At 55.9% G+C, this 21,199-nt stretch overlaps 1 protein-coding gene and 1 non-coding gene across 51 annotated transcripts in view; both read left to right on the forward strand.

The window, feature by feature from the left end:
• Positions 1–20,365, forward strand: part of MED24 (mediator complex subunit 24) — a 36,540-nt gene extending 16,175 nt beyond the window's left edge. For 13 of the 50 annotated variants that reach the window (XM_084984597.1, XM_084984601.1, XM_084984598.1 and 10 more), the window contains 23 exons: positions 5,948–5,986; positions 6,325–6,398; positions 6,764–6,996; positions 8,644–8,755; positions 8,884–9,034; positions 9,311–9,424; positions 9,734–9,781; positions 10,178–10,260; positions 10,550–10,636; positions 11,336–11,447; positions 11,907–12,049; positions 12,833–12,870; positions 13,309–13,391; positions 13,752–13,930; positions 14,046–14,145; positions 14,434–14,609; positions 17,031–17,295; positions 17,568–17,749; positions 17,934–18,024; positions 18,353–18,452; positions 19,279–19,359; positions 19,596–19,744; positions 19,832–20,365. In XM_084984597.1, the coding sequence (XP_084840723.1) occupies positions 5,948–5,986; positions 6,325–6,398; positions 6,764–6,996; positions 8,644–8,755; positions 8,884–9,034; positions 9,311–9,424; positions 9,734–9,781; positions 10,178–10,260; positions 10,550–10,636; positions 11,336–11,447; positions 11,907–12,049; positions 12,833–12,870; positions 13,309–13,391; positions 13,752–13,930; positions 14,046–14,145; positions 14,434–14,609; positions 17,031–17,295; positions 17,568–17,749; positions 17,934–18,024; positions 18,353–18,452; positions 19,279–19,359; positions 19,596–19,744; positions 19,832–19,948 (2,757 nt within the window). In that variant the 3' untranslated portion in view covers positions 19,949–20,365. Of the gene's footprint in view, positions 1–3,266; positions 3,555–5,947; positions 5,987–6,324; positions 6,399–6,763; positions 6,997–7,139; positions 7,197–8,643; positions 8,756–8,883; positions 9,035–9,310; positions 9,425–9,733; positions 9,782–10,177; positions 10,261–10,549; positions 10,637–11,335; positions 11,448–11,906; positions 12,050–12,832; positions 12,871–13,308; positions 13,392–13,751; positions 13,931–14,045; positions 14,146–14,433; positions 14,610–17,030; positions 17,296–17,567; positions 17,750–17,933; positions 18,025–18,352; positions 18,453–19,278; positions 19,360–19,541; positions 19,745–19,831 lie in introns of those variants that run through there. The other 37 variants (XM_084984579.1, XM_084984582.1, XM_084984580.1 and 34 more) reach the window with 10 other exon arrangements.
• LOC146398137 (small nucleolar RNA SNORD124) lies at positions 13,126–13,229 on the forward strand. The gene has a single exon (XR_014822190.1). It is a non-coding gene; the product is annotated as a small nucleolar RNA SNORD124 (small nucleolar RNA).
• Positions 20,366–21,199: the final 834 nt, after the last annotated feature.

The following is a 21,199-nucleotide window of genomic DNA, read 5'->3' on the forward strand; positions in this document are numbered from 1 at the left end:
GCCACAGCAACGTGAGATCTGAGGCATGTCTGTGACCTACACCATAGCTCATGGCAATGCCGGATCCTTTAACCCACTGAGCAAGGGCAGGGATTGAACCTGCAACCTCATGGTTCCTAGTCGGATTCGTTAACCACTGCACCACAACGGGTGCATGGTTTTATAATACCATGATTGGTCATTCGGAAGATATCCATTACTAAGTTATGTAAATATTAACAGTTGTTGACAAACTTAAGATCCTTTAAATAACCCATTACGTTTTGATGCGGTGTCCTTGATTTTGTGGATTTGGAGAATTTGTGGATTCATTTTAGAAAGATCACTCTGGTTGTAGTTTGAAGAATGAGTTGGAGGGGCACAAGACAGAAGGCAGGGAAATAGTTAGACTGGCATTTTTTTCCTGTAAAGGACCAGATAGCAAATACTTTCAGCTTAGCAGGCTGTATATCTCCACTCTCACTGTCCTGTCGTTATTGCTCAAAAGCACGTATAGGCAGTATGTAAGTAAATGGACATGGATGGCTATGTCCTGATACAACTTTATTTACAAAAAAAGGTGATGAGCCAGATTTAGCTTGCTAGCTGTAGTTTTCCAGCCCCCCGATTTCAGTTGTTGCAGTGATTCAGGTAAGAGAGGGTATTAGCATAAACTTGAGAAACGATTTGCAGGAAGAAGAAAATATGAATTCAAGAACAACTTAGGGAGTTCCTGTCGTGGCTCAGTGGTTCACAAATCCGACTAGGAACCATGAAGTTGCGGATTCCATCCCTGGCCTTGCTCAGTGGGTTAAGGATCTGGCGTTGCTGTGGGCTGTGGTGTAGGCCGGCAGCTGTAGCTCTGATGAGACCCCTAGCCTGGGAACCTCCATCGGCTGTGGGTACAGCCCTAGAAAAGGCAAAAAACAACAACAACAAAAAGAACTTAGGAAGTGGCATTGAGAGGCTTTGGCGATTAAGTGGACGAAGGGTGTGAGGGAGAGTAAGAAATCAAGGCTGGTGTCTGGGTTTCTGGTTTGGCCTGTGGTGGTTAATGGGATCATAAGGAGACGGGGAGTGGAGCAGGACTGGTGTTAGGGTTGGGATGCAGATAAGGGTGGAGAGGGCTCGCTTGATGCTGGGCTTGTTTCACTGAGGGCACCTGTGTGCCCTGTCAGAGACGTGCTCAGTAGGCCGTGGAACATATGTGTGTGGGACTCAGAAGGAGAGGCAGAGACTGGAGCTACGGTTCAGGCTTTGTCAGCCGCAGGTGGTAATTGAAGCGATGGGCATGGATGCAATTACCCAGAGAGAGTGGAGAGGGAGCGAAGAAGTGACGCAGGCCATGTTTCTGAGGCACCAGTCACATTTAAGGAGCATACATAGGAAAAGAATTCCTCATCAGAGTCTGAAAAGAAGGGGCCCGTGTGGAGAGAAGGAGAACAAGAAAGTGTGGTATCTAGGACAGTCCAGGGAATTCATAATAGCCAAGAAATGGAAACAACCTAAATATCTCTGAGTAGATTAACAAGATGTTGTATACACAATGGAATACTACTCAGCCATAAACATGAAAAGTGCCATTTGCAGCAACATGGATGTGACTAGAGAGTCTCATACTAAGTGACGTTAAGTCAGAAAGAGAAAGACAAATACCGTATGATATCAAACGTGGAATCTAAAGTGTAGCACAAATGAACCTATCTACAAGACAGAAACAGACTCAGAGACAAGGAGACCGATTTCCAAGGGGGGAGGGAGTAGGATGGACTGGGAGTCTGGGGTTAGTAGATGCAAACTATTCATGTAGAACGGATAAGCAATGAGATCCTACTGTACAGCACAGGGAACTATATCCAATTTTTTGGTGATAGAATATGATGGAAGATAATATGGGAAAAAGAATGTGTGCATAGGTATGACTGGATCACTTTGCTGTACAGCAGAAATTTATTTTATTTTATTATTATTTTATTTATTTATTTTTTTGTCTTTTTAGGGCCATACCTGCAGCATAGGGAGGTTCCCAGGCTAGGGGTCAAATCGGAGCTGTCGTCTCTGGCCTACACCACAGCCACAGCAATGCCAGATCCAAGCCTACACCACAGCTCACGGCAACATCGGATCCTTAACCGACTGAGTGGGGCCAAGGATTGAACCCGCGTCCTCATGGATGCTAGTCAGATTCCTTTCTGCCGAGCCATGATGGGAACTCCTGCGGTACAGCAGAAATTGATCCAAACACTGCAAATCAACCGTACTTTAATTTAAAAAAGAAAAGAAAAGAAAACCCAGGGAGGCGAGGACTGAAGGATGAGGAGGTGTTGCCTGGTGTGAGATGCTGCTGAGAGGTCCATGAGACCAGAACTGAGACGCATCCCTGGGGTTTAACAACAAGTTTGTTGATGAGCTTAATGAGAGGTTCACGCGGTGGTAAGGACAGAGGTGATTGGAGTGGGTCGCAGTGTGAAGGGAACGTGGGGAGATAGAGTGCAGGGCACTTGTACGTCTGTGAAGAGCGTGGTGGTTAATTGGAAGTACAGGATCTGTGGGAGGTTCTTTTAAAAATAGAAGCATCTTGAGATGTGTAGACTGATGGGAAAGGCAAGAGAGGGGAGGAGGAGGCTGAATTACCAGTGATCGAGAAGTAAACATGTATCTGACAGACCTCCATGACTTGGAAAGTGTGGTGCAAAATTAGCAACGGCTTCTTACTTCAGCGTCAAGAGGCTCTTTGGGCCAGTGCTGTGCGGGCAGAGGGCACTCAGGAGTTGCTAAGGGCGTTGACTCTGAAGAAGCGTAGAGGGGATTAGGGAGCAGCTCCAGGGTCACTCTAGGCTGGCCAGGTGTGCCCTGGGCCGCGTAGACGGGCTCTGGCTGGGGGACTGGCGGGAGTCCAGAGCTTCTCCGTGGAGAGGTACGTTAGGACTGAGATAGGTTTAATCCTTACTGTGAAAAACAGTTCACCCCGAGGAAAGCATTTTTAAGTCTCTGGAGTAGCAGTGCTTTATTGATACCGTCAGCAGAAACGTGCCGAACAGAATTCTGAATTTGGAGACCGTAAATTCTGAGTAACGAAGGGCCTCCCTTAGAACCTAGAGATCTGGGGGTTTCTCTAGCAGTTTGGGGTCAGGGTCGAGTGGGAACATCCAGCTCCCCCTTCAGGTTGGTATCCAGCAAGGTTCAGTTCACTGCCAAGCTCTTGCTATGGGGACCTCAGTTATAAATAAACAAACAGTCGCCTGGAACGTTACGGTCATCCTGCCCAGGCAGGCGCCCAACTTTCTGATCGCTGTCAGACACCAGCTCCGGCTTCACAGCATGTCCCGCCGAGAGTGGCACTCAGCACTCATTGTGGATTTAAGTCCTCTGTGTGTTTCACTTCTCTTTATCCAAGAACGCTAGTTAACAATGTCTGAACGGAGGGCCGTCTGTTCACACGACGGAGAAATCATACAAGGAAGACATCGCCATGCGTGTAAACGTCACCATCCTGAGTCATTGAGGGTGACTTAGCGTTCTTCTTAAATCTTTGGAAAGTTCTCTTCCTCTAGTGAAGACAACCCACGAGGCAGGTGATTATCCTGATGTTGTCAGTCATTGCGTTCGGCTTTGGATCTTGGTATATTTTGGCAGTGGTTTTGAATGTACAGTTGTGACCATTTGCTGTAGTATTATTCATGTTTGAGCAGCATGCTATCATTATTTTTTTTAAATATGACAACTTAAAAGCTCTCTGTAGGGTTTGATTTCCTTGAGGACAGATGATTTCTTTCCGCCAATCTTATGATGGTGATGAATAGGCTTTACTCATTGAAACTTGTTTTAAGGTAAAATTTTTTTCAGAGAGCTAGTTATGAGAATTCATCAATCCAAAGCAATAAAAACTTACTGAGGGGCATTCCTGCTATGGTGCAAGGGGATTGGTGGCATCTCTGTGGCACTAGAACACAGGTTCGATCCCTGGCCCGGCACAGTGGGTTTAAAGATCTGGCACTGCTGCAGCTGCGGCTGCAGCGTAGGTTGCAGCTGCAGCTCAGATCTGATCCCTGGCCTGGGAACTCCATATGCTGTGGTGCAGCCAGAAAAGAAAAGAAAAGAAAAAAAAAAGAACTTACTGAGGGCCGACTATGCGATTGGTCCCAGGCTGGGTTTCTAGGGCAACATATGCTTAACACCATTTCTGTTTTCGGGGAGCTCCCTGTTCAGAGAGCATTTCTCAAAATATGTTTTGCAAATACTAGTTAAATGAGATTCCTTGGTCAAATAGGTTGAAAAAATACTGCTTGATTCATCTCCAGTCACCTCAGAGATTCTCATTGTGTACAAGAATATTTTTATGGTTTAGAGGAGTCCTGTGGTGATGAAGCTCTTTGTTTAAGAACCGTTTACTTCAGAGAAAGTTCTTTGTATATGGTCGTTTCAGGGTTTCTCAGAGTCGTGTCACACAGAAGCTGTGGATGTGTGTGCGTGTGTAAAATTTTTCTTCACCTCTTTTTTTTCGGGGGGGCAAGCTCAGGTATCAAATGCTGGCTTTCTTTTTTTTTTTTTTTCATTTATCATGATTTTTATTTTTTCCATTACAGCTGGTTTACAGTGTTCTGTCAATTTTCTACTGTATCACATGGCGACCCAGTCACACATACATGTATAGATTCTTTTTTGTTTTTTTTTTGTCTTTTTGCCATTTCTAGGGCTGCTTCCCACGGCATAAGGAGGTTCCCAGGCTAGGGGTCTAATCAGAGCTGTAGCCACTGGCCTACGCCAGAGCCACAGCAACACAGGATCTGAGTCGTGTCTGCAACCTACACCACAGCTCACGGCAACTCCGGATCCTTAACCCACTGAGCAAGGCCAGGGATCGAACCTGCAACCTCTCATGGTTCCTAGTCAGATTTGTTAACCCCTGCGCCATGACGGGAACTCCTGTTTAGATTCTTTTTTCTCACATTATCATGCTCCATCGTAAGTGGCTAGGCGTAGTTCCCAGTGCTACACAGCAGGGTCTTATTGCTTATCCATTCCCAAGGTGATAGTCTGCCTCTTTTCTTCACATCTCGAGGAACATCTGGAACACCATTGCCCGATAGAATTTTCCACTGTGATGGAAATAGTCTGTATCTGTGCTGTCCGTTACAGTAGCCGCCAGCCCCATGTAGCTGTGGAGCACCTGAAATATGACTAACATGACAAAGGAACTGAATTTTTAAAGTTATTCAGCAATAATTTAAACTTAGCCCCATGCAGCTGAGTGGCTTCCCTGCTGGACAGTGCAGCTTTGGAAGCTACTTTGGGAACTACTGCTCTAAGGGTATCTTGCTTTTTCATTCTGCAGACCTTATTAATGGAGGTCGCTGTGTTGAAGCAGCCTTGTCCTCAAGGAGCTTCTAGTGTGGAGGTGGCAGTAGGTACCCACAGTGTAACGATGAGTCGAAGGGTATTATGAGGGGTGGGGGCAGGATTTCTGCTTTGGGTGGTGGCCTGGAGAAGTCCTAGAGAACTATGTATAATGGGATTCACTCCTTATTTCAAAGTGTCGGTACTCCCTCTTCATTGCAGAAAAAGGTTGTAATGGCTCCAGTTCTTGCCCAAATAAACTCACCGTTGATAGCAGGTGTGGGAGTAGAGTAACGTGCCCACCCTCTTGTCCGTTGTTCTACCCACCAGCTGTCAGACCTTGTCCTCTTTGGTGGACAGCGAGTGGCAAGTGGACACGAAACGTGGCCCCTTGAATACCTCGCATCCCCTTCTCAGTGGGTTTACGCCGGTGCTGTCCATCATTGTGAGTTTGGTAGACGCAGGAATGGGCACCTTGCCTGGTGTTCCTGCCTCTCTTTGGGGCGTGAGGAAGGCCTCTCGAAGGGGTAGAGATCTTAGGAGAGCTGCAGTAACTCTGAGCGTCCGTGTTTGTTCCTCTCAACTGTGGGACACCGGTTGCCTGAACTTTATCTTTCTCCTCTCCCTCCAGATGGTGTCCTACTCCTCCGTCCTCACAGCTATCAGTAAGGTATGACCACAGCCACTCACCAGCGAGGGGGGCGGCGGGGAGACAGAGACAGGGTGGTGACAGATGGGGCCCCACCCCCTTGACCGCCCCGAGATCGTGTGACCTCTGAGGCTGGTCAGGCAGCACAGCTTGCCTCTGGCTGGCCTGGCTGCCTTCCATTAGAGGGAGGGGGATCCTGGGCCGTGGGGGCTGGCAGGTAGGAGCCAACTTCCAAGGCTGAAGGGACGCAGGGTCTGCAGCCTGAGGTTGGAGGAAAGATGAGCAGGAGTCTTGAAGCGCCAGCTGCCTCACGTGTGAGCCTGGGCGGCGACTGGGGCATTCCACTGTTCTTTCCGCAGTTTGATGACTTCTCCCGGGATCTGTGTGTCCAGGCTTTGCTGGACATCATGGACATGTTTTGTGACCGGCTGAGGTAATGGCAGGGGTGAGGGGCTCTTAACCTTCCAGTGAAGTCCTTCTCCTTAGTGTGAAGGAGAACCTGTCGGCACAAAGGCTCAGGCCACCTCTGGGGGTTCCCACACTTCTTCCCACCTGCCCACCCACATCCACCCATCCGCTTCTTTTTCTCCTTGTTCCCTTGGGACTAAAATGCCTCTTTATTTGGAGTAGCTCATTTGAAATCCTATCAGTGGAAGCCTGCAGGGCAGTCCTCCCCAGGCCTTGGCTGGCTTCCCAGCTCTCTTCCATAGTAAGGGGGTGCCAGGCACTCGGGAACATTGGTGTGGGTCGGATTTCAGCCTTTGGAGCAGAGACAGACTTTGCATCCTCTCCCGATAGCTGTCATGGCAAAGCGGAGGAGTGCATCGGGCTGTGCCGGGCCCTTCTCAGCGCCCTCCACTGGCTGCTGCGCTGCACCGCAGCCTCTGCAGAGCGGCTCCGGGAGGGGCTGGAGGCTGGCACTCCAGCCGCTGGCGAGAAGCAGCTTGCCATGTGCCTGCAGCGCCTGGAGAAGACCCTCAGCAGCACCAAGAACCGGGCCCTGCTCCACATCGCCAAACTAGAGGAGGCCTGTATGTCCCCTGGTTCCCCGAGCCCCACCTGCCACTGCTCCCATAGCCCGTTCTGTAATTGAGAGGGGAGAGGCAGGATGCCATCCCACTTTTTTCCAGGAGGATCTGAAATCATCCCACTTCCTTTTTTTTCTCCCCATAAGCATTGCATACATCCCAGGGACTTGGGCAGGGTGGCACCCGAGCCAATCAACCAACAGGTATTTACTGAGCCTTATTGTATGCCCAGCACTGTGCCAGGTGCTGGGGGCGGGGGGTGGGGGGCTACTGAAGCAGCATGGGGCAGGGTCCCTGCCCTCAACCAGCACATGAGCTAGTGGGGAGCAAGACTAGTACCAAATACACGGAGGAAATGAGAGGACAGGACAAGCACACCATCCATCCTTGTGTTTGTCTCCATGTTGCTCATCATCTGAAAGCAGATGACTCTTGTGTGTGAATGTTGCCTAGAACAGCCCCTTAAACGCGGTCCCCGTCTGCGGCGGGGCCTGTTGAGCCACCTGCCTCTTGACTCAAGTGCAGGGGTTACATGTTGGAGTCTTCCAGAGCTGGGATCAGACAGATCACCTCCTGGGAGGGAGGAGTGGTTCTCCTGGGCGTGTGCCCCTCGGGCGGGCCGCGGTCCTGCTCAGGCCTAGGCTTGGGACCACCTGGGATCTCTTGTTCTCCAGTAACTGGCATGCTGGAACGGGTTACCCTCAGGCCTTTAGGACCTGGCTGGAGAACTTGTCACAGGATTAGTATTTTTATTGCTTCTCAAACTAACGGCTTATTGCTTGTGAGAAGTCCAGGAAGATGATCGCTGTGTAAAAGTGGGCTGTGTTGACAGTTTCTTATCTATCTCGAGCACTTGACCAGTGTTTATTGGCTGAAAAATGAATGAATATTTAACTTAATTTGATCGGACTTCAGGTCTTCTTGTTTTTGTTTTTTTCCCTGTGCTACATGGAGGTTAATGGGCTAGTTGGTGCCATTATTCATCATTTGACCCTTTGGAAGTGTAACTAGGATAAGTGACTTATAATTAAGGGCCAATTATGCGGTGTGGACCATGAGTTCAGGCATTTATTTAGGGGTAAGAGATCAGTGGGTTGGGCCAGTCGGGCAAGTTGTGAAAAACGCTGGGGCTTGAACAGAGAGGGGAAAGATAGTGGAGAGTGTGAGGGTGCAGCCGAGAAGGGGATGGATTTCGGAAGAGGGGAACAGCGAGAGAAAAGGCCCCGACGGGGAGTGGCCCAACGCAGAAGGCTGTGTTGGAATCTAGCTTGACCCGGGTGGAGAGCGGTGGCCACTTGCAAGGCCTGCCCCCTTCTGAAGTGACCTGCGGCCCCTTGCTGTTCTGGTCACGGGCCTGCAGCCCCCACCCCTATCTCTTTCTGTCACTGCCTGTGTGTGCCGTACTTAGTCTCTGAAGTCAGCTGCGAGTGACCCCTGGGAACAGCTCCTAGCGCCTGCGTCACGGGTGCTCACCCCCTTCTGGAAACAGTGCATGCTGCCCTCAGCCCCCCAGCCTCCACGCCATCCTCAGGGGAAGCCTCGGGTCTCTTGTTTCGTGGGCCCCGGGTCTGCCAGAGTTGGGGGGTGTGGGGCCAGTCTCGCCCTCTCCTCTGTCGCCCATCACTCGCTGCCTTGCCTTCTCTCTGCCAGCCTCCTGGACTGCCATCGAGCATTCCCTCCTGAAGCTTGGGGATATCCTGGCCAACCTCAGCAACCCTCAGCTCCGCAGCCAGGCCGAGCAGTGTGGCACGCTCATCAGGAGGTACCCGCTCCTGGGTGACCCTGGTGAAGGGAGAGGGGAAAGGCCCTGGCCCCGCCCCTCTGCTCTCACCCCCTCTCCGACTCTTCCTCGTGTTCCCCACACCGTCCCCTGTGTGTCTGTCCCCTCAGCATCCCCACCATGCTGTCCGTGCACTCTGAGCAGCTGCACAAGACTGGCTTCCCCACAGTCCACGCGTTGGTCTTACTCGAGGGCACCATGAACCTGACAGGCGAGACCCAGCCGCTGGTGGAACAGCTGATGATGGTGAAACGCATGCAGGTGGGAGGCCACGGGGGCATCTCTGGCCCCAAGGTGGGCCGCCCGGGCAAGGCAGCAGGGAGACCTCTGGTCTTTCTTGGGGGAAGTGGGGTTTCTCCCAGACCTGCGCGGATCTCTCAGGTGCAGTGGTTCTGCAGTGTCACCTGCCACCCCTGCCTCTCGCACACGAGTGGGGGAGGTGCCCGTGCTGCGTGGCCTCTGACCCACTTGAGCCCCAGGGGCCAGGAGACGGAGGGGGCAGATGCCCTCATGCCTCGCCTTCGGGTCTTCCCACAGCATATCCCCACCCCACTTTTTGTCCTGGAGATCTGGAAAGCTTGCTTCGTGGGCCTCATCGAGTCTCCTGAGGGCACTGGGGAGCTCAAGTGGACAGCTTTCACCTTCCTCAAGGTACCTGGGATGTGGGGGCCCCAGAGAGCCAGGCTGGGGAGGGTTCTCAGAGAGGTGACGCCAGGGGTGGCTCAGGGTGGCCGTGGGAGCCCACCTTCGCTTACGGCGTTTCCTTAGTCACGGAAGGGATGGGTTCCTGCCCCGCAGGCTGAGGGTGCCAGGCAGCTTGCTCATTCAGCTCTTGGAGCGCTTTCACTTCCAGGCCAGGGGGGTTCTGGTCTCTGCCCAGAGCAGGGGGATGGAGGGACGACCTGGGCAAAAGAGAAAGGAAACTATGCTTCCTGTTTCTCCCCCTGTCTCACCTTCTAGATTCCACAGGTTTTGGTGAAGTTGAAGAAATACTCCCATGGGGACAAGGTGAGTTAAACAAATGAGATGGAGGGTGGGCGTGGGAGCAGGTGAGTCCTTGTTTGGGTCGCTTGGCCCTTGCTGGGCAGTGCTCTTGGTGCCACTGGAGGAGGGCTGGAAGCGTGGGAAGCCTGTGCATCTGTGTGCATCCATGCATGTGCTCCTGGTCTCCCGATAGAGGGTGGCCAGGCCACCCCCAGAGGCGAGGTTGCCTGAGATGACCAGGGCCAGGGTGGCAGGGAGCAGCGAGGCCCCCCGCTCTCACGCTGCAGTCGCTGGAGCCCAGCGGTGGGCACGGCCAACTCGTAGGGTGCACCCAGCAGGATGCCCTCGAGAGCCTGCATCACAGGCTGTGGGTGGCGTTGGGGGTCTGGAAGCTGGACGGCAGTTTCTGGCTCTTTGCAGGACTTTACCGAGGACGTCAATTCCGCTTTTGAGTTCCTGCTGAAGCTCACGCCCTTGCTGGACAAAGCTGACCAGCGCTGCAAGTATGAGGTCCCTGCTCAGCCTTGCTCTGCTGGAGGGAGTTGTGGCTCTTCCCCTGCTCCACGTGCCAGCTAAGCACTGGGGACCATCTCCTCGCTGGCTCCTCCCGGTAGGGGCAGGAGGCAGCAGCCCCGTGGTTGCCGACAGCTCTCAGCTTGGCCTTCCCTCGGGCACTCAACACATTTTTCATCCTGGAGGAGGGAGGTTGCCAGCCGGGGAGGCCCCATTGCTTCCCCCTCGCAGTAATCCCTGCTGAATGCCCAGGCCCCACGTCACCTTTCTCCCTCACAGCTGTGACTGTACAAATTTCCTGCTCCAAGAATGTAGCAAGCAGGGGCTTCTGTCTGAAGCTAGCATGAACAACCTCATGGCCAAGCGGTAAGTGTGAGCTCCTTGGCTGGCCCGGGGCCCCTTAACCAGCCCGCCCCCGCTGGCCCGTGTCCAGACTGGGCTCTGGGTGCCTTTCCCCTCCTGTGTAGAGTTTGGGTTGCAGGGCACAGGAACCATGCCGAGGGTCTCCAGGGACGGGAGCCACTGATTTCTGCAGACCGGGGTTTAACTCCAGCCCTCCTTTGTGATCCAAGGAGAAATCCTAAAACCTCCTTTAGTATCAAATGAACTTTCAAAATAGATGTAATGACCAGTGACAAACGGAAGCAACTGTGATACTGGATATGTTTTCACAAGCATCACCCTCCCCCAGTGGTTCCTGTGTGTCTCCGCCTTCTCAGTGCCTCTGCTGCAGGGAGCGTGTCAAGAATTGATCTCTAGGGGGAGTTCCCCTTGTGGCTCAGTGGTTAACGAACCTGACTAGTATCTATGAGGATGCAGGTTCGATCCCTGGCCTCGGTCAGTGGGTTAAGAATCCAGCGTTGCCATGAGCTGTGGTCTGGGTTGCAGACACGGCTCGGATCCTGCATTGCTGTGGCTGTGGCTGTGGCCGGCAGCTGCACTTCTGATTCGACCCCTGGCTTGGGAACCTCCCTGTGCCGCGGGCGTGGCCCTAAAAAGAAAAAAAAAAAAAATTTTGATCTCTGTTCCTCTTACCTTCTCTTGACCGACTGGCTATGGCCACAGCAAAGCAGACCGGGAGCACGCACCCCAGCTGAAATCCGATGAAAACGCCAACATCCAGCCCAACCCCGGGCTCATCCTCCGTGCGGAGCCCACCGTCACCAACATCCTTAAAGTGAGTGCGTTCTTCCCGCGCCTCCCGGGACTTCCCTTCCCTCTTTCCAGTTTTCCCTCTACTTCCAGATGAATAAACAGGCCACAGACCTCTCTCTCTCCCCGTTACTTTGGAGGTAGAGAAAGGGAAGGTGAGGGCAGCGCCTCTGGATGCAGGTACTTGTTGAGCATCGCTGGTAAGCCAGGTGCTGCGGTAGGCGCTTCACTTGCTCGTGCGGAGACAGTGCCGATGTCACAGCAAAGAGCCCCCCCCCATCGTCCCAGTTTAGTTGACAGGGACGGATCAGAGAGCGAGGACCCTTAGGAACAAATTGGAGATTGGAGTCGGAAAGAAGCCCAGTAAATGGCAGGTCGTGGGATCCCATTTAATGGAGACATGCAGAGAGAGACGCTGCAGCCAGGCTGTGTCTGGGTGGGTCTTCGGTGTCGGTCAGGACTTCATTTCCTGTCTTGTCCCCAGACCATGGATGCAGACCACTCCAAGTCCCCAGAGGGGCTGCTGGGGGTCCTGGGCCACATGCTGTCCGGGAAGAGCCTCGACTTGCTGCTGGCCGCTGCCGCCGCCACTGGGAAGCTTAAGTCCTTCGCCCGGAAATTCATCAAGTAAGGACGGCCGAGCCTCTGCCCGGGGCCTAGGAGGCATGTCTGCAGGAGGAGGGAGCAGGTTAAGGGCCCGGCACTGGGCCCTGGGTCTCCCCAGAGATGCCAAGGCAGAGCGGCCCAGCTGGAGACCTGGGGGAAGGGCTGGTTCTCCGGACGGGAAGTGCTCTTTTCTCCTCAGCTCAGGAGGAAGCGGAGGTGTTTGGTGAGGTGCCGTGTTGAACAGGAGACGTGGAGGGATTGCGTTCACAGTCGCTACTAAGGGGCTGTCAAATTCTGCTGACTTTTTGGACTGACCTGGAATCTGATGTATAGAATGTTTCACGCAGCAAGCCATTCTCTAGGCCTTGGAAATCCTAAAAATAGAGTTCTGGAGTTCCCGCCGTGGCTCAGGGGTGACGAACCTGACGAGTATCCACGAGGACGTAGGTTCAGTGGGTTAGGGATCCAGTGTTTCCGTGAGCTGTGGTGTAGGTCACAGATATGGCTCGGATCTTGCGTTGCTTTTGTGGCTGTGGCGTAGGCTGGCAGCTGCAGCTCAGATTCAGCCCCTAGGCCTGGGAACCTCCATATGCCTCGAGTGTGGCCCTAAAAAGACAAAACAAACAAACAAAAACAACAAAACAGAGTTCTTATTTCAGTAGCAGTGGAGTTCCTTTTAAGTCGAACCTGTAACTCAGACTCTAGTGGCCGCCTTTCTGAGTGGGTGGAGCCCCTGGCCCCAGCCCTTGTGCAGCTCCTGCCCTGGTTGATGTGACCTGTGACCTGTCTGCGTTGCTTCCGCAGTTTGAATGAATTCACGACACACGGCAGCGAAGAAAGCAGTAAGTCAGCTCTACGTGCCCAGACCCATGGCCCTGAAGGAGGGGTGTGGAGGGAGAGGATAGCAGAGGGAAGAGGCGGCCTTTGCTCATCCTCAGAGGCCGTTTTCTCCCCTAGGGATGACTGACCAAGGCTTTGGGGGAGCCTTGAAGGGGGGTCATGCCAGGAAAAGAATTCTTCCCAAACCGCCCTTTGTCTCTCTGGCTCCCCCATCACCATTCGGTCCCGTGCTGGGGACGGAGGGCATCGGGAGTCTTTGACTCCAGGGAAGGGATGATGTTCTAATTGAGACTCAAGAAAAGGATTCTGAGCCTCCGAGCTTTGAAGGAGCCACTCGGTCCCTGACCTTCCTCGAGGCAGATCCTGATCCCCTCCCGACCCAGGCAGGACTTTTGGGCCCTTGCCCTGGGCTGCGGCGTCAGCCTTCTCATCCTTCTCAGCCAAAGCGGCCTCGGTTCGAGCCCTGCTCTTTGACATCTCCTTCCTCATGCTGTGCCACGTGGCCCAGACCTATGGCTCGGAGGTGAGGGACGAGGAGCAGGCAGGACTGGGGCGCCAACTGTGGGGCAGAGGGGAAGACGACGACCAGTGACCCTCCCCACCTCATACCCCTACCCTGGCCCCTGGCGGTCTCCCAAGCCCCTTCTCCCGGCTGCTGCGGAAATCAGGTGCCCACTCCCTCCAAGTCAGTAGATTGCCCCCTTGTCACGTCCTGAATCCTTCGGTGCCACACTCACACCTACCACTAGGTGGCAGCACAGCCCCCTGTCTTTCTCCCTTGGACCACTTGGTCTGTCCCCAGTTGTTCAGGCTGGGTGGGAAGGGGGAGGCAGCCTGGCAGGAAAAGAGGTGCAGGGCACGGTGCCCCCTCTTCCTTTCCCAGGTGATCCTGTCCGACTCGAGCACAGGAGCAGAGGTGTTCTTCTTTGAGACCTGGATGCAGACGTGCATGCCTGAGGAAGGCAAAATCCTGAACCCTGACCACCCCTGCTTCCGGCCCGACTCCACCAAAGTGGAGTCCCTGGTGGCTCTGCTCAACAACTTCTCCGAGATGAAGCTGGTGTCAGTGGCCTGGACGCCCACTCCCAGGGCGGCGGTGGGGACAGGCCCAGACCCTCTCCCTCACCCCATCCCACGTGCCCCGTGGTGATGTTTCCTCACCCCCGCCCCCTCGTAGGCAGATGAAGTGGAACGAAGCCTGTCTCAGCATTTCGGCGGCCATCCTGGAAATCCTCAACGCCTGGGAGAACGGGGTCCTGGCCTTCGAGTCCATCCAGGTAGCCGCCCTCTCCCGCAGCCTGCACGCTCCCCTGAGACACGGCGCCCGTCTGGGACTGGGTCAGAACAAAAAAGACCCTGCATCCGGGAGCCCGTGCGTGAACCTTGATGTTCCCTGTAGTCATAGCCTTAGCTACCCGCTCCCACCCAGGTCACTTAGGGAAAAGCCCACTTGTGGTGCAGAGAGCTGTGGCCTGGGGCCCTGGACCCCACTGCCGCACATCGTTGCCCATGGGGGCCAGGGAAGGGGAGACAGGGACCTCAGTCACCCGTTTCCCCTATTGCAGAAAATCACAGATAACATCAAGGGGAAAGTGTGCAGTCTGGCTGTGTGTGCTGTGGCTTGGCTCGTGGCCCACGTGCGGATGCTGGGCCTGGATGAGCGTGAGAAGTCTCTGCAGATGATCCGCCAGCTGGCAGGGCCGCTGAACAGCGAGAACACCCTGCAGTTCTACAACGAGCGGTCAGTAACCCAGCCACTCCCTTCTGGGCCTCTGCGGGTCTGTCCTAAGAATCGGCCCCCAGCCCCCCAGGGAAGCCCTCTCTGCCTCTCCCCTTACCTTTTCCACACACGCTGCCGCCCGCTCACCCTCTTCCTTCCTCGCTCGTGTTCTTAATCACACGTTCACTCGCCGACTCGGCAGCACTTAGTGTGTGTCTCTGTGCTGTGCCAGGAGTGTTTCTAATCCAGCACCTGCCGTGTCTGTGCCCGAACCACAGACCCCGAGCAGCTATGATAACTTCCCTCCAAGAGCTCAAGTTCTGGGCGACTAGCTTGGCGGAGGGAAGTGATTATCGTCGCCGTATCACTGTCCAGAAACCCTCATGGGCCCATCTACCCCGTCCTGAACCCACTCCCACCCCGGGCCCGGCTATTTTCTGTGACATTTTCCTGCCTTAGCTTTTTAGGGACTTGGAGGACCTCCCTAGCAACTTCAGCTATGTTGAGTTCAGTAATGTTGGTTCATTTACCCATCTAATAAGCTTTTTCAAAAAAAAACTGTGGTAAGGAGTGCCTTGGTGGCTCAGCAGGTTAAGGATCCAGTGTTGTCACTGCTGTGGTTCTGGTTACAGCCGTGGCTTGGATTTGATCCCTGGCCCGGGAATTTTCACATGCTACGGGTGCAGCCAAAAAAAAAAAATTGTGGTTAAAAAGTACGTAAAATTTACTATGTTAACCATTTTCAAGTGTTCGGTTTCAGTTTCAGTAGTGTGTTAGTTATAGTCACATTGTGAAACAGCTCTCCAGACCTCTTTCATCTTGTAAATCTGAAAGTGGATCCTTTAAACAACTCTCCTTCCTGTCCTCCCCCTGCTGCCCCAGGCACCCACCACCCTACTTTCTGTTTATGTGGATTTGACTACTCTAGGTACCCATGTAAATGGAATCATACAGGATTTGTCTTTTTTTTTTTTTTTTTCATTTTTTATTTAATGGCTGCACTTGTGGCATATGGAAGTCCCCAGGCCAGGGACTGAATCCAAGCTGTAACTGTGACCTATGCTACAGCTTTGGTGGATCCTTTAACCCACTGGGCCAGGCTGGGGATTGAACCTGTGCCTCCGTAGCAACCTGAGCCTCTGTGGTTGGATTCTTTTTTTTTCTTCTTCTTCTTTTTTGGCCGCCCAGAGGAGTTTCTGGGCCAGGGGCCAGATCTGAGCTGCCATGATGACCTAAGCCGCAGCTGCAGCAGCACCGGATCCTTAACCCACTGGGCTGGGCTGGGGATTGAACCCATGTCCAATCCCCAAGATGCCACCAATCCCACTGCACCACATCGGGAACTCCTGCCCTTAGATTCTTAACCCACAGAGCCACAGCAGGAACTCTTAGTGTTTATCTTTTTGTGACTGGCGTGTTTTACTTCCGTAATACCCCAGAGATTCAACTATGTCACTGCATGTGTTAGAGTGTCCCTCCTTTTGAAGGCTGAATGATGTTCCGTTGTCTGTATGTACTGCATTTTGCTTATCTGTTCTCCGGTTGGTGGACCCATGGGTTTCTTCGACTTCTTGGCTGTTGCGACTAGTGCTGCCATAAGTGATGAGTGATGACCCACAAGGTGGCCGCTGGGATGTCATATAAGGGAGAAGTGGAAACGCTGAGCCGAAATGAGCTCGGGAGGGTCTTTAGAATCCCATCTCCTCCTCTTCCCTCGCCTCCTTCTTTATTCCCCCCCCCCCCGCCCCCGATCATCCTCCCCCAAGTAATGGCGTGCTTCCCCTGACACGGTCCACACTGAGCACCCTGACTCCTGTCTGGGAAATCCGTGGCTCCGTCAAGCAGGTGGGCAAAGGGCCTTGAAAGTCATAGTGACTTTCCCAGAGTCACCGCGTGTTCCTCGAACAGCGAGTGCTCAGGCCCAGGCCCGGGTTCACAGGCACTTTCCTGGATCCACACTTAGGTTTGCCCCGCTCCCGAGGGCCGGGAAGAGCCTGGTGGGGCAGCCCTCGGGCCCCTGTCCTGGAAGTAAGAGTTTACTTTGGGAGGAGGCCAAGGCTGGATGGGGAACACCCCCCCGCCCCCAGCACTCGGCCGAGAGGGAAGTGATTGTACTTATCTTCTGCCAGGAGATTGGCAGGGCCGGGGCCTGGGGGAAGTTGCAGAGAGAGGGAGTGAGAGGAAGTGCGAATCCATGGCTGAAAAGACCTGGCCAGCCCCGCGCCCCCATAGGCTTGGTGCTGGGAGCAGCGCTGGGGGGGGTCGGGTCTCCCAGGGGTTCTCAACATCCCCTTGTCTCCTCCCACGGCGCGGAGCGGGGCTGATTTCCCCCGGAATGTTTCCGGAACCCAAGTCCCGGGAAAAGCCGGGGCTGGATGTGGCCTCCCTCCCCAGGCCGGCTGTCGAAGCTGGCGCTGCCCGACCTGAAGCCCCCTCCCCCAGGGTGGTGATCATGAGCTCCATCCTGGAGCACATGTGTGCGGACGTGCTGCAGCAGACCGCCACGCAGATCAAGTTCCCGGCCATGGGCATGGACAGCATGCCCTACTGGAACCTGCTGCCCCCCAAGCGACCCATCAAGGAGGTGCTGACGGACGTGTTTGCCAAGGTGCTGGAGAGGGGCTGGGTGGACAGCCGCTCCATCCACGTCTTTGACACCCTGCTGCACATGGGAGGCGTCTACTGGTTCTGCAACAACCTGATTAAGGTACCGGGGCTGGGTGGGGGTGGGCGGGGGCACAGGCATCCTCAGACGGCTGAGAAAACGCCTGACAGGACCAAGCTCCGTCCGGTCCTCTCGCTGCCCAACGCCCCCGCCTGGTCAGCCAGGCTTCTCCGTGAGGCCCCGTGAACACCGAGAAGATTCCTTGCAACCCCGAGGCTGGTTCTCGCCTGGGGAGCCCCTGGGCTCTGAGCAGAGCCGCAGGGCGTCAGAGCCTGGTTGCCCTCAGCTCCTCACCCAGCCTGCCGCCCGTCCAGGAGCTGTTGAAGGAGACGCGGAAGGAGCACACGCTGCGGGCGGTGGAGCTGCTCTACTCCATCTTCTGTCTGGACATGCAGCAGGTGACCCTGGTCCTGCTGGGCCACATCCTGCCTGGCCTGCTCACCGACTCCTCCAAGTGGCACAGCCTCATGGACCCCCCTGGCACCGCACTCGCCAAGTAGGATTCTGAGTGGACCCTCAAGCCACCCCTGACCCAGCCTGCAGTCAGGCATCCCACCTGGGCCACCTAGGAGCCGGGCCCCGGGGATGCCCTGTTGGGTGGGGTCTGATCAGCCTGGGCACTGAAACCCTTTGGGTGGGAGTCTGCTGATGTCACACCCTTTCCTGGACCCCTTTGCCAGGCTGGCTGTCTGGTGTGCCCTGAGTTCCTACTCCTCCCACAAGGGGCAGGCGTCCTCCCGCCAAAAGAAGAGGCACCGGGAAGACATCGAGGTAGGGGGGCCTCTCCTGCGTCCGCCTGCCCTGTGCTGATCAGCAGCCCGTCTTACTGAGCAGCCCCCTTATGAGCCTCTTCTGGTGAGAGGCCCCTTCAGGCACAGGCAGCCAGGCCCGGTCCCTGCCCCTGGGCCGCTGTGTCAGGGGTGACTTGAGGGTGGGTCTCTCCCCAGGACAGTGAGAGGCCCGAGGAAAGGGAAGGAACCCGCTGAGATGCAGCCTGCAGCCTGGGGGGACTTGACTCCGGCCTCAGCGCAGCTTTCTTGGCCATAAGGGGAGATTGGGGGACCCAGGGGTGGGTCACAGCGCCTCTCCTGCCCTCCAGGATTACATCAGCCTCTTCCCCCTGGACGACATGCAGCCCTCGAAGCTGATGCGACTGCTGAGCTCCAATGAGGATGATGCCAACATCCTTTCGAGTCCCAGTGAGTGTGGGGACCGGGGCTGGGCGGGCTGCGTCCTGTCCGGAAGCTCCCTCCTGCCTGAGGGCGGCCCTGCGCTGGGTCAGAGAGGGTGGGTGGGAGTCGGCGCCGTTCTGTCCCCCCGCCCCGGCCGACGCTCTTCTGCCGGGGTCCATCCCAGCTGGTGGCCCTCTGTGGTCCCTTCCTCTTCCCTCTCCCGTCACTTAGGGCACTGCTGCCTCGGGCACAGTCAGTGCCATTGACTCACCGGCTCTAACCCTCCTTCCCCTCAGGCAGGCCTGAGGCCTAGAGCAGCCCGGGGGGCAACTCGGCAACTCGGGGCTGCTCCCCACCCTTCCTGCTGGGACAGCACCCCTCCCCCGCCCCCTGCCCTCAATGTCACTGTCCCCCTCTGCCAGGAGCTCTGCTGCCTCATCTAATGTTTCCAGTTTCTAGAGACTTCTCCCGAGCCCCGAAGTTTGTCTGAGGCCACCTAGGGACTCTGCACTTGAGCAGAGGAAAGATGCTGGGTCTGCCGCCTGTGCATCCTGTGACCCTTAGCCAGTTACTCAGCAAACCTTGGTCTCAGCTTTTCTGTCTGTAAAATGGAGTCGTGAGGCTTAGCGGTTGTGCCGTCCGCAGATGGGCCCCCTTCTCCTGGCGGGGCCACCAGATGTTGGTTCTTCTGTCTTACCTGCTTGTGGGGATGTCTGTATCCGGGGCCCTGATGACCCCACCCAAGAACCTTCTTGGGGGGAGTCCCCCCCACCCCAGGGGTGCAGCGTCCCTGGGCCGGCGGCTTGGAACCCAGGAGGCCGTTCCCTCAGTGCTCGCTCCCTTGGCCCCACAGCCGACCGCTCCATGAGCAGCTCCCTGTCGGCCTCCCAGCTCCACACAGTTAACATGAGGGACCCGCTGAACCGAGTCCTGGGTGAGTCCCCCGCCCCCCGTCCCTCCGCTCTCTCCTCAGCTCCCCCGGTGGCTGCTCCCCTGTCTCCCCCAGGCTCCTTCCCACCCGCCCTCTGGCTCGCCCCCAGCTTTCCTCCTTCTTTTCAACGCCCCTTTTTGGGGGCCGCCCTGAGCACGTCGGTCTCTTCCTTCCCTGGCGCTGAGCTCCTCCCAGGCCCTGCTCACGGAATTCCTCTCCCCCCGCCGCCTGCGGCACAGCCAACCTGTTCCTGCTCATCTCCTCCATCCTGGGCTCGCGGACCGCCGGCCCCCACACGCAGTTCGTGCAGTGGTTCATGGAGGAGTGTGTGGACTGCCTGGAGCAGGGCAGCCGCGGCAGCATCCTGCAGTTCATGCCCTTCACCACCGTGAGTGCCCTCGGGGCTCCCTGCTCCCCGACGTCGTGCCCACCCAGCGGCAGCCCGCCGACCTCCGTCTGTCTGTCTGTCTGGCAGGTGTCGGAGCTGGTGAAGGTGTCGGCCATGTCCAGCCCCAGGGTGGTTCTGGCCATCACGGACCTCAGCCTGCCCCTGGGCCGCCAGGTGGCTGCCAAAGCCATTGCCGCCCTCTGAGGGGCTTAGAGTGGCCGCAGGGGGCTGGTGGCGAGGGTCCCAGCCCCTTCCCTCGGGCGCCTTAGAAGGAAACGTGTGGAGAGATGAGCCATCATTGCTCATATCCACATGACGTAATAGCCCGCAGTCAGTTTCCAGATCTTTCCCCTGCTCCTGACTTCTGACCTCTAAGACAGCTCCCAGTTTCTTTCATAATTTCCTCTCCCCACTGTGAGCAGCATGTGAGCAGCTGGTTCCTCAGCTCAGAGCAGCCTCGCTGTGCCCACTGCCCCCCGCAGCCTCCCACGCAGGAGTAGGTTCGCTACCTCTGGGGAGTTTGATAGCTGCAGGCTGTGTGTGTATATATGTGTGTTTTTCTTTTTTTACGTGAGGAGTGTTCACCTCAGCTCACTTTGTAAATAAAGATCCTCATCGGTCCCTCTGACTCTCCGTGGCTGTGTCCGACGGGGCGGGAGCCCGTGTCGCGGAGGGAGGAGAGGTGTGCGGAGGAGGCCCGGCTCGGTCCCGCGCTTGTCCACTCAGTCGGGGCGGGGCGAGGTGACCGGAGCGGCCTCCCTTCCTCATACCTGCCCTGCGGCCCCCACCCGCGCAACCAGACTTACTCCGAAAAGGGAGAGGTTTTGGCACGAGGCCCGGTGGTGCCGGGGTCGGCCTGGGGTAGGCCATCCTGTTCACATGTGCCCCAGGCCGGCCCAGCCCCACCCAGAGCCTGGCTGGCCCAGAGTTTGATCTGCCCTCTCCAGAAGGGGACCGGGGGGGCTCAAGGGCAGCAATCCTATTTAACCCTTCCTTGCCTGCTCTGCATGTCCCCAACAGGGCGGGGGGACCCTGAGCTGCTGCAGACCCTGCCTCGGCGGAGCCAGGTGGGGAAGGGAAGTGGAGGATGGGGGAGATCTTGGGAGGGGGTCTGGGGACACATGGGTGGTCTGGATGTCTCCTGGGTCTGGTGGGGGCACCCAGGAAGCACACGTGCGTCTCCCACTGAAGGCACAGAAAGCCTTGCCTGGAGCCTGTGCTGTGCAGCGGCCACTCCGGTCTCCCTGGATGGGGGCTCAGGCCTCTTCAGCCCATGAGGCCCGAGAAGGGCAGGAAGGCGGCAGGCTCCCTGCCAGATGGGAGGCAGAGCTGGACGAAGGGAGGGACATGCAGAGCCTAGAACTTGGGGTCTGACCCACGCTGTCACTTTGACCTCAGCTTCCTAATCCGCAAAAGGCCCCTCGCAAGTTTATCTTTGTGGGCAGCCAGGAGCGT

Source organism: Sus scrofa, chromosome 12 (genome assembly GCF_054392235.1).
Source record: "Sus scrofa isolate SSC_HxYL_T2T_F1_AM1 chromosome 12, Sscrofa_HxYL_maternal_Yorkshire_Landrace_v2.0, whole genome shotgun sequence".
Classification (NCBI taxonomy): Eukaryota; Metazoa; Chordata; class Mammalia; order Artiodactyla; family Suidae; genus Sus; species Sus scrofa.